Source organism: Myxine glutinosa, chromosome 13, assembly GCF_964187855.1.
Source record: "Myxine glutinosa chromosome 13, kmMyxGlut1.1, whole genome shotgun sequence".
In the NCBI taxonomy this organism is placed as follows: Eukaryota; Metazoa; Chordata; class Myxini; order Myxiniformes; family Myxinidae; genus Myxine; species Myxine glutinosa.
This window is the reverse complement of record NC_136273.1, coordinates 55,302,293-55,314,889: the sequence shown is the minus strand read 5'-3', so window position 1 is coordinate 55,314,889 and position 12,597 is coordinate 55,302,293. Positions and strand designations below refer to the sequence as shown.

Here is a 12,597-nt window from a genome sequence, read left to right as displayed (position 1 = left end):
TTACATGCTGGAGATAAGACTTTTTACATGCTTGAGAGATTAGATTACATGCTGGAGATAAGACTTTTTACAGGCTTGAGAGATTAGATTACATGCTGGAGATAAGACTTTTTACAGGCTTGAGAGATTAGATTACATGCTGGAGATAAGACTTTTTACATGCTTGAGAGATTAGATTACATGCTGGAGATAAGACTTTTTACATGCTTGAGAGATTAGATTACATGCTGGAGATAAGACTTTTTACATGCTTGAGAGATTAGATGACATGTTTGAGATAAGACTTTTTACATGCTTGAGAGATTAGATTACATGCTGGAGATAAGACTTTTTTACAGGCTTGAGAGATTAGATTACATGTTTGAGATAAGACAATTTTTCCATGCTTGAGAGATTAGATGACATGTTTGAGAAAAGACTTTTTACAGGCTTGAGAGATTAGATTACATGTTTGAGATAAGACTTTTTACATGCTTGAGAGATTGGATTACATGCTGGAGATAAGACTTTTTACATGCTTGAGAGATTAGATGACATGTTTGAGATAAGACTTTTTACAGGCTTGAGAGATTAGATTACATGTTTGAGATAAGACTTTTTACATGCTTGAGAGATTAGATTACATGCTGGAGATAAGACTTTTTACATGCTTAAGAGATTAGATGACATGTTTGAGATAACTTTTTACAGGCTTGAGAGATTAGGTTACATGTTTGAGAAAAGACTTTTTACAGGCTTGAGAGATTAGATTACATGCTGGAGATAAGACTTTTTACATGCTTGAGAGATTAGATTACATGCTGGAGATAAGACTTTTTACAGGCTTGAGAGATTAGATTACATGCTGGAGATAAGACTTTTTACAGGCTTGAGAGATTAGATTACATGCTGGAGATAAGACTTTTTACATGCTTGAGAGATTAGATTACATGCTGGAGATAAGACTTTTTACATGCTTGAGAGATTAGATTACATGCTGGAGATAAGACTTTTTACAGGCTTGAGAGATTAGATTACATGCTGGAGATAAGACTTTTTACATGCTTGAGAGATTGGATTACATGCTGGAGATAAGACTTTTTACATGCTTGAGAGATTAGATGACATGTTTGAGATAAGACTTTTTACATGCTTGAGAGATTAGATTACATGCTGGAGATAAGACTTTTTTACAGGCTTGAGAGATTAGATTATATGTTTGAGATAAGACAATTTTTCCATGCTTGAGAGATTAGATGACATGTTTGAGAAAAGACTTTTTACAGGCTTGAGAGATTAGATTACATGTTTGAGATAAGACTTTTTACATGCTTGAGAGATTGGATTACATGCTGGAGATAAGACTTTTTACATGCTTGAGAGATTAGATGACATGTTTGAGATAAGACTTTTTACAGGCTTGAGAGATTAGATTACATGTTTGAGATAAGACTTTTTACATGCTTGAGAGATTAGATTACATGCTGGAGATAAGACTTTTTACATGCTTAAGAGATTAGATGACATGTTTGAGATAACTTTTTACAGGCTTGAGAGATTAGGTTACATGTTTGAGAAAAGACTTTTTACATGCTTGAGAGATCAGATTACATGCTGGAGAAAAGACTTTTTTTACAGGCTTGAGAGATTCGATTACATGTTTGAGATAAGACTTTTTACATGCTTGAGAGATTAGATTACATGTTTGAGGTAAGACTTTTTACATGTTTGAGATAAGACTTTTTACAGCCTTGAGAGATTAGATTACATGTTTGAGATAAGACTTTTTACAGGCTTGAGAGATTAGATTACATGTTTGAGATAAGACTTTTTACAGGCTTGAGAGATTAGATTACATGTTTGAGATAAGACTTTTTACAGGCTTGAGAGATTAGATTGCATGCTGGAGATAAGACTTTTTACATGCTTGAGAGGTTAGATTACATGCTGGAGAAAAGACTTTTTACATGCTTGAGAGATTAGATGACATGTTTGAGATAAGACTTTTTACATGCTTGAGAGATTAGATTACATGTTTGAGATAAGACTTTTTACATGCTTGAGAGATTAGATTACATGTTTGAGATAAGACGTTTTACATGCTTGAGAGATTAGACCCCTAAAGATCCCGAAAACCCTTAACACCCCTGTTGTAAAACGTCAAATTCACAACATTGTCCTCAAGGTAGGTTTAATTCAAATTCGATCTCTGGCAACACCTGTAAGATATAATCAAGCCATATCAGGATTACATAATCATGGAGGAGTCCAGCAATTTATCAATCAATGCAAGCAAGCCTGGAACATCTAGATACACGCACCATTCGAGTATACGCTGTCACACAGAATATATGTCACAGGAATGAATCGGAGCGGTGGTCGTCCGAGTTCTTATAGACGGCTCTCAGTGGTTGGAGAGAGCATAACACCTGGGTTCAACTTAGATACAATTTCATTACATTCTCCCCGCCGTTAAAACTACACTTCCGCTAAGGCAGGTGTCAAGCTAGCAGCAGATAGCAGCAGAATAATAGCAGTGAGCAACAGTTGCCCGTCCATGTCAGTCGGTCCAACCATAGCGGTCGGGGCGGCGAATCTCCCTACCGGCACGGGTCCGGAAACTACCGGGCACTACATCCCCAAGTCCGGAGTCCCCTGCGTCAGAATAGCCGCCTAAGTCAGGTGACGGAGGTGGCACCACAGGGCCTACAGATTGGGGTGCGTTTAGCGGTGAGGAGACCGGCAGATACTCCACGGGCGGGTCAACGGGAGAGTCCATGGACTCGTAAACTGGTTCGTCAATTTCCCCGCAAGGGGCCAGGTGGCGTATGGAGACTGTTGACTCGCATCCATCAGACATCAACACACGAGCGTGCTTGGAGTACCTGCACCTTCTCCACTAGTGGGTCATACTTACTCATGCGAACTGCACGTTTGAGGAAAGCCGGTCCAGGCTCAGCAAGCCAACTCGGTAAAGATCGGGTACTTCCCGAACTCCTCGGGTGATGAAACATCCGTTCGTGGGGAGTTTGATTGGTAGCCGTACACAATAAAGTCCTGATCGAGTTCGGTGCCACGGGTAGCGACCAAGCCCATTTGTCTAGGCCTCGGCCAAGGGACTTAAGACTCAGCGTAACGGCTCTCCATATAATACCATTGAAGCGTTTGACCTGTCCATTCGCCTGCGGTCTATACGGAGTGGTATAGCTAGAAGCAACATTATGCTGGAGTAAGAAGTTCCTCTCTTCCTGGGACAGGAACACCGCGCCTCGATCAGTATACACGTAGGCCGGATTCCCGAACATAGAAAACAAGTTCTGCAGGCACCGGATAACCGTGGCAGCTGTCATATATACGCACAGGAAAGCAAAAGGGAATCTCGAGACCTCATCAACGATCATGAGTAGTTAACGAGAGTTACTCGAAGCCGGTGACGCCGGCAGTGGTCCTTTGAAATCCATCGCCAATCTCTCCCACGACCTAGTGGCTCGGACCAGCGTTCCCATAGGAGGGTTGTAGAAACGCGGTTTGAGTTCAGCACATACAGAGCAAGTGCCACAGATCTGACGAATATCCTCAACCGAGTAGGGCAAGTTATGACTGCACACAAAATGAGCGAAACGCGTCACCCTGAGATGGCACAAGGTATCGTGCAAAACACGCAGGTCCTCAAAAGATGTGAGGCTCGCACACGTCGCCGGCCACGATAAAGCGTCGGCAACCAGGTTATCCCTCCCAGGGCGATATTTGATTGTGTAGCAGAAATCGGCGAGCTCAATCCGCCAGCGAGTGATTTTCACATTCTTAATGCGTTGAGCATGCTGGGTGTCGTACATAAAAGCAATGCTCTGTTGGTCCGGAATAATTTGGAAGCATCATCCGAGCAAATAGGGACGCCAACGCCTGATCGACTCGACGATGGCATACGCCTCCTTTTCGACAGACGAATGTCTCCGCTCAGCGGAGGAGAGAGTCCGTGAAAAGAAGGCCACCGGGCGCCCCCCCTTGAGAGAGAGTTGTAGATATCGCATGATCCGACGCATCGCTTTCCAAAACAAAGGATTTATTTTCGTCGATCGTCGCCACAGCGGCGCCAGCGATGTCGGTCTTAAGGCTATGAAAAGCGGCCTTCGCAGCAAGGCTCATGGGGAATGCTTCGCAGTCCACAAGTGAGCGGAGCTTCGCAGATAAATTTAGTACCCACTTGGTATCCTTGGTACCCTTGGTACCCTCAAAACCTTGGTACCCTCAAATGAGCGAACAGCCCGAGAGCACGCTTCAACGAAGCACGATCGCAGGGCGGGGCCATATCGAGCAAGGGTCGCAGACGCTCCTTATCCGGAGCGACAGAGCTGTGGGTCACAGTGTACCCCAGGAGATCTATCGTGCGAGCAGAGTAGCGACATTTAGCCTCATTCATAGTCAAGCGATACCTCTGCGCGACCTCGAGGAAGCGCTTCAGATTTGCATCATGATGTTCCTGGTCATACCCACAAACCGTGAGATTATCCAGATAAACGAAGACATCAGTCAGTTCTCCTTAGCGATGAGGTCGTCCATAGCCCTCTGAAAACACGCGACCCCGTTCGTGACCCCGAAAGGTAGCCGGGTGAACTGGTATAACCTCTGACCTGATTCAAACGCAGTATAGATGCGATCTGCCTCGGAGATGGGGACCTGATGATACACACTACGTAGATCGAGAGTGCTGTAGACCGAATACTGTGCCACCTGTCGAACCAGGGAGTCCATTCCCGGGAGTGGGTAGGCGTCCAGCTGGGTAAACCTATTAAACGTCTGCGAATAGTTGATTACCATGCGTTTGCGATGCGATTCGCTTCGTACTACCAGAACTTGGGCCCGCCAGGGTGACCGACTAGGTTCTATGATACCTTCCTTTAGTAGCTGCGCCGTTTCCTCAGCAATGAATTGCGTGTCAACTCATGCGTAGCGTCACGATTTAACCGCGACAGGTGTACAGTCCGTGGTCATATTGGGGAACAGCGACAATGGCTCAATTTCCATCCCTGCAAGAGCACACACAGCAAGAGTATCAGTACCACCAAATTCCATTTCCAAACGTCCATGTCGCTTGAGAAAATCATGTCCTAGCAAAACGTCTGCACATAATGCTGGTAAGACCATTAAATGCACATCCGGAAACATTCGACCCTTAATCACAAGCTTCAGTCGACATTCCCCTTTTGTGCTAAGCCATAGCCCCTGAGAGGCCATAAAGATTTGGTGTCTTGTCCCAAGAATCGGCCATCCATGTTTCTGCACAAGTCGAAAATCAACATAACTATCAGTGGATCCCGTGTCGATTAAAGTATTAGCATAAATTCCCTCAATCATAAGTGGGATTATAGCACAGGCCAGGCCAGGTGGACCTGTAGTTATCGAGTCGTCGAGGGGAGGCGCTCGGGCCTCGCGTGTGGATCCAACGCCAGCCAGCTAAAGTCTTTCGTGCCGTTGAAGTCGTTTGTAGGCCAGTCGTGCCGCCTCCAGAGGGCGCTCGAGCCATGCGTGAAGTTCCCAGCTTTCGTGCCATTAAAGTAGCTTGTAGATCGTTCGTGCCACCTCCGGAGGGCGCTCGTGCCACGCGCGGAGTTTCGAAGCCAGCATTCACCGATCGGGTGGCCGATCCCGGAAGTTGGCAGGGTGTCGGAAGAATTCCAGTCAAGGACGGTCGCTCCGCGTACAGAAGTGTTTGCGCCACTTGTTTAGTCGGCGCGGCGAGTCTCATCAAGGTCGAGCTCTCAGCTCGAGGCCCACGGAGAGGAGCGATCCCCATCAAAGTCGGGCGAGGCGCGCCATGCGCCGTTCGTACCGCGGACTCAGAGATAAGCACATTCATCGCGAGCGAGGCTCGGCAAACTTTTGCAAAATGTCCCGTCTTTGTGCACAAATGACACTTCGCATCTTTAGCAGGGCAAACAGACCTGGGATGATTCCGATTCCCACAGAAATAGCACGTAGCATTACTTCCTGACTTGGGTCCTGCTGCAGCAGCCACCGTCGAGCCCGGATCGGGATCCTCGGGAGTATCCGTGGCCTCCACTTCCAGCGGAGGTGCTGAGGCGGCATCCACGACCTCGGCGGTAACTCTCTCCGGTCGGGTTTGTCGAGATGTCCCCGCTGTGACGTATGGGCGTTCATACGCATCGGATTGTTCCCGTGCTTCGGTATATATGTGAGATAACCGAAGGGCTTCTTCTAGTTTCAAATCGGATTCTTCAAGTAGTCTTTGTCTGACGACTGGTGACCTAAGACCTGAGACGAAAGAATCGCGGACAAGGTCATCGCAGACTTGTTCATGGGTGCGTACCCACAGGGGTACTTTCCTTCAGTAGGCGTCGGAGGTCTTGAGCAAATTGATCTAAGGTCTCCGTGGGCTGTTGTCGTCGAGTCGCAAGCAAATGTCGTGAATAGACCACGCTTCGTTTTTGTATGTAGATGCGCTTCAGCTCAGCCACAGCAGCATCGAACGTCTCACATTGTTCGATGGCCATGTACACGGCATGGTGCACCCTAGATTGCAGCACAGCGAGTTTGGTTTCATTGGTGATGGCCTCCTGAGCATTGAACTGATTATTCAAGATTTTCAGCCAATGTGTCAGCTGGGCGGCCGCGTCCGTCGCCTGAGGGTCTGCTCCGACGACAGGCACTTGGATCATCTTATGAGCCATGTCGTACTCGTTCGTGTCTCATACTCGTTCAGGACGAAGAGACGAATTTGAATTAAGTGTTGTAAAAAGTCAAATCCACAACATTGTCCTCAAGGAAGGTTTAATTCAAATTCGATCTCTGGCAACACCTGTAAGATATAATCAAGCCATATCAGGATTACATAATCATGGAGGAGTCCAGCAATTATCAATCAATGCAAGCAAGCCTGGAACATCTAGATATACGCACCATTCGAGTATACGCTGTCACACAGAATATATGTCACAGGAATGAATCAGAGCGGTGGTCGTCCGAGTTCTTATAGACGCCTCTCAGTGGTTGGAGAGAGCATAACACCTGGGTTCAACTTAGATACAATTTCATTACAACCCCAAAGACCACAAAGAACCCCACCCCCTCCCAAGATCCTTTTCAGACCTCAAATACCCTTGAGACCCCGAAGACCTGTTAAGACCATATAAAAGCTTTTAAAATCCCGAATACGCTGAAGACTACATCTGTCCATGAAGCCATGTGACTATGGGCCAAATTCACGAAAGGTATTCAAGAGTTGGACAAGTGTAGAATCACTATTCGTGTGATTACCCATTGAAAGTTAATCGCCAATCGCCGAAGTGCGATTATATAATCCACAATCAAAACCCAATCACAATCACAAGCGTTTAAATAACAAAAACCTTTGCACATCGGCGAAGGCATGTTTTAAGAGTGCTTTCAAGGCCTTGAAGGAGCGTCTATTCAACATAGGAGCGTCAACCCATCGATAATTAGTTTTACCAAAGTTGGATGATGATTGGATGGAAAATGTGGCCGGCATTCCAAAAAATCTTTTCTACAGGCATAGGTGCCAAAATTATAATGCAATTTATTTATTTTTTTGCCAAAATTACTGAGCCAGATCCGAATGGTGGTTTTGCTACCAAGTCGCAGCACTACAAAACTCACCAATATAATTAAGCCTTTACTGTCACCATATTACAAATCAAGGATTTCACTTGGTTCTTGAATGAGTGGAGGTCAGAATTTCAACATCCATGCAATGCCAAATTACACAAGATTTCTGCTATGTTGAGAAAGCTTTATGTGAAAATCTGTACCTGCTGATGCACTTGCTGCTGCTGTGCCTGGTGTCCCTGCTGCTGATCCTCCATGGCATTTGACCTTATCGACGTTGCACCCTGCACACCTATGGGGATAGCAGGTTGAGCACAAATGTTATATTATGCATTTAAAATAAATGCAAAAACAAGCAGTTTAAAATATTAAATACAAAACAATTTAAAATAAATACACAAAGTCCATTTCTGACAGTTTTGTCACAAAGGAAAGAGAATACTTCGCCTCAGATATTAACTCTCCATCCACGGCCAGTCAACTTAATCACCCATCTCTGGAGATTGATATAATCTCGTGTACACAATTTATATAGACAGATAGTACTATCAATACAGGACTTTTCAAATGACTGAAGTATGAATGCTAAATATGGCCTTTTATGCAGTGTGTGTGTGCGTGTGCGCGTGCGCGTGCGTGTGCGTGTATGTGCATGCGAGTTGTTTTTGCCTGCTATCCCCACACGTAGGTGGACCTCAGGAAATGGAACAGAGAACAGAGTTGTTATCTCCATATGTGGGTTTGAGAAGGCGGAACAAAGTCCTCCCAGGTCTCGAAGTATCCGCCTCCATTTCAGTAAGGAATCATGATTCATGGACCAGTTTGTGTAGTTTTCTTAATCTCAAAGTTTTGTTCCGAGGACTCTTGAAGATCGTCACCGAGCCTCAGACAGCTTCCAACTGCAGTTCGTTTGTCATGATATTCCCAGAGATGGTTTTTAAGATATCTGTAAGGTTCTTTTTTTATCATTCTCACTACTCCAATAATCACTGGTACAGTTTCACGATTCTTCAGCTTCCAGGATCTTTTCACTTCATTTTTGAGGGCTTGGTATTTGGTCATTTTCTTGATTTCTCCGTTGTATAGGCCAAGATCGCTGGGTAATGACACCTCAATTAGCAATAGCTTCTTTTATTTTTGTACCCCAGTACTATATCCGGTCGCAATGCTTTGTTTTCTATGTTCACGCTTGATGGGATCACTCGGTCATACGTGAGCATTACTTCCTTGTTTTCAATGATTGCTTTTGGTTCATATTTCCACGAGTTTTCTGGAACTGCGATAGAGACTTTTGCAGATATGCCAGTGGATTACTCAACATACTGTTGCGGATCTCTGCGCCGGCCTTTTCCCCTTACCAAGGGGGGATTAGTCCCCTTGTCTGTGACTAGCCGACGGGACCCGGGACCTATGACGTCCCTCCCAGACAGAGTGAAGTAGGGTCGTAGGACTAATCACTAATACCCAAGTACTCACGCCGCCCAGAAACGAGGAAATAAGCCCCGCCCGAATTACGGGTATTGGTGGATACGCCGAGCGGTAGCGAACCTGTGACCCGAGCCGTTAGCAATGACTAAACCCGATCCAAGTGGTTCTTAATCGTGCCACACTTACCCAATGGAGGAAATCACAGAAACAGTCGAATTTGGAAGAAAGGAAGAACATAATTTATTTACACTTTGTACAATAATCAGAAGAAGAAAACACAGTGCAGCCTTAAACAGTCTTATACTTATCCCAAGCCAAACGGGCCCGTTCACACTCAGACACACTCACACGGGGCTTGCAGTTGACCAGGTCAGCACGTCCAGGGATGGCGTCCAGGCAGCTCGCTCACCGGTCCCCAACTCGCACCGCGAAGAAGATGAATACAGTGGCCAGGAGCTCTCCGCGTGTCGTTTTCACACACGGGATTATTACAGGGCGAACGGTAGGGCTGGCTTTGGCAGTTACACTTGCGGCTGCGGCTGCGGCCGCGTACGTAATAAACGAATAGTTCAATATGCGCTCACAATGCGCTCTTCAATTCCCCGAAACTGTCGTGTGCACGCCGGTCCTCTGAATACAGTTCTCTTGCATAAGTTCTCACAAGCGCCTCTCCCTTCTCAACTCCTTTGGGTCAGTCCTCCTTAAGGGCTTTGTGCGCTGGCTTATATAGCCTTGCCCAGCGAACCCTCTGGAACTTATTAGACGTGTCTTGCCACGCCCTATCGCGCCATGCCCATCGAGCCCTGGTTGGCTGGTGCCCTTACCGTCATCGCCTTCTGACGCGCTACTTGACGCGGCCACAACACGACCCTCACGCTCCTCCCTCTCCTTAAGCCTACCTCGTGGTCCCCGACTAGTTTCGAGCAAAACCAAGGGCAGCGAACGCTGCTGGCAGCCAAAGCGTAACAAACTTGAGGGATGCCAAATGGGGTGCGGGATCGAGTTTGCCCATGATGTAATTGGAGGGTGGCCGCAAAATGAAAAGGACCTAAGCTCATTTCTTTACACAATGCAGATGTCACTTAGGAAATGGCCTACTCTTACACATACTATGATTTAACTAATACTCTAAGTGGGCCTACGTGTTGCTTGGGGACCAACTATGGAGGGCAAACCTTTAACCTTTAATGATGTCAAATTTACAATCTCAAAACCATATCAATACTTTGTTGTGCCTTTGGTTGTACAGCTGCTCTGACATGAGTTGTTTACATCCTGATAGGTGGCTCGTACTTTGTTTCTATGTTGCAGAACTTGCACTTGTCCGATTGACTCAGTTCCACCATTTTCTTAAAGCCATTGGTGTAGTGTCCTTGGTCTTGGGCATATATAATGATTTGTTGTCCATACCAGTTGAGCTGACCTCTTCTTAGTCATTCCAATGGGCCTTCTTTGTCTACTCCCAATCTGTCCAACTATATATATATATATATATATATATATATATATATATATATATATATATATATATATATATATACCATCCTGCTCTTTCATCATTTTCCCAGTTATCGGTGTATATCTGTTGATATTTTGTTTTAGATTTTTCTTTCTTCTTTTTTTGCAATTGTTGGGGCTGTACTTGTTGTTTCGGTTTCTTGTGACATCTTTCATTTGCACCTCTCTTTGGATTCTTTTTTCCTCGGTTGGTTAGGGATACCTTCCCTTGCTTGTTGTCTTTGTGTTTGCTTACAAATCGGATTCGGTAGTCTGTTGCACTTTTTACGTATTCGGACAATCCTACAGTTGTCATTCTGTGCACTTGGTCGAGCTACATCAGGCCGCTACCTCCTTCTTGTCTCAGTGGTTATATTCAGGACAGGGCCTTCTCCATCGCTGCTCCCACCCTCTGGAACTCACTACCTCACACCAGCAGAGACTCCTCCTCACTCACCACATTCAAAACATCACTAAAGACCCACCTGTTCAACACTGCATTCAACATTCAACCCACAGCATTTAACCCCTGACTATCTCTTCTCCTTCTCCCTCCTTTTGCTTTAAATATTTCCCTATTGATTCTTGTCTTTTTGCAATTGTTGTTTTCATGTATTGTTATGCATTATGTTTTCCACTCTGTCAAAGCGCCTTTGGGCTTCTTGAAAAGCGCTATACAAAATAAATGAATTATTATTATTATTATTCTCAGGAAGGTATATATATATATTGATTTTTGTCAAGCATTTTGTGGATGGTGGGGAGTTTCCTTGTTTTGATATCCAGTTTATTGATTTCTGATTGTGGCCAGGTCATTATTCCGCAGCTTTACTGGAATACTGGTATTGCTAGTTGGTTTATAGCCTTGATTTTGTTACTTGGAGATAGGTATGTTTTCAGGATCAGCCTCATTTAATGCAGGGATTCTTTGGTAATTGGTTTGCACATTTGTTTGTGACATATTTTGTGGCCCTCTTCTGTCTAGGTACAGTATTTGTATGATGCTTCATTGTCTAGCTCCCGTTTTGTTGTATTTGTGTCAATTTTTACGTTGTCTGTTTTTGTTGGTCGCCATTGTATGATTGTGTACTTGGCATACTTATCCAGGCCAAATTCCATTTGAATGTCATTGGAGAACTGTTTCACAAATTTGAGTTATTCTGTCAATTTTTCATTGTTTGGTGCAAAAACTTTTAAATCATCCATGTTAAGTATATGTGTTACCCTTTGTGTCTCTTTGGGCGTTCTCGTATTTGATGTCAGGGTGTATCCATGTCCTTGCTCATTAATGAGATTGTTCAATGGGTCCAGGGGCAAGCAAAACAGGAGGGGCGAAAGGCTGACGCCTTGGAAGATTCCTCGACGTATCTTCTGAGAAAGTCTTAATGGACTTCCTGCTGTTAGTCTTCGATATATATATATATATATATATATATATATATATATATATATATATATATATATATATATATATATATATATATATATATGTATGTATATATATATATATATATATATATATATATATATATATATATATATATATATATAAATAAATAAATATATATATATATATATATATATATATATATATATATATATATATATATATATAAATATATATATATATATATATATATATATATATATATATGTACAGTGCATTCAGAAAGTATTGAGACCCCTTCACTTTATTCACATTTTGTTATGTTGCAGCATCATGCTGAAATCGTTTAAATTAATATTTTCCCTCATCAATCTACATTCATACCCCATAATGACAAAGAGAAAACAGGATTTTAGAAAGTTTTGCAAATTTATTAAAAAGAAAAAACTGAAATATTAAAAAGAAAACTGAAATATGAAACATGAAAGCCCACAGAATCTTGTTTTTCACAGTCTGAGATTCCTTTAGGTGCTTTTTTGCAAACTCCAAGCGGGCTTTCATGGGTCTTTCACTGAGGAGAGGCTTCCGTCTGGTCACTCTGCCATAAAGCCCAGATCAGTGGAGTGTTGCAGTGATGGTTGTCCTTCTGGAAGTTTCTCCCATCTCCAACACAGGATCTCTGGAGCTCAGTCAGTGACCATCGGGTTCTTGGTAACCTCTCT

The 12,597-nt window shown here is 43.8% G+C and overlaps 1 protein-coding gene across 4 annotated transcripts in view; it reads right to left on the bottom strand.

The window, feature by feature from the left end:
- The window catches only part of NEK7 (NIMA related kinase 7), a 131,150-nt gene that overhangs the window by 94,215 nt on the left and 24,338 nt on the right, over positions 1–12,597 (bottom strand). For 3 of the 4 annotated variants that reach the window (XM_078767521.1, XM_078767522.1, XM_068105208.2), the window contains one exon: positions 7,767–7,855. In XM_078767521.1, coding sequence (XP_078623647.1) covers positions 7,767–7,820 — 54 coding nt within the window. In that variant the 5' untranslated portion in view covers positions 7,821–7,855. Of the gene's footprint in view, positions 1–7,766; positions 7,856–9,339; positions 10,338–12,597 lie in introns of those variants that run through there. The other variant, XM_068105209.2, reaches the window with a different exon arrangement.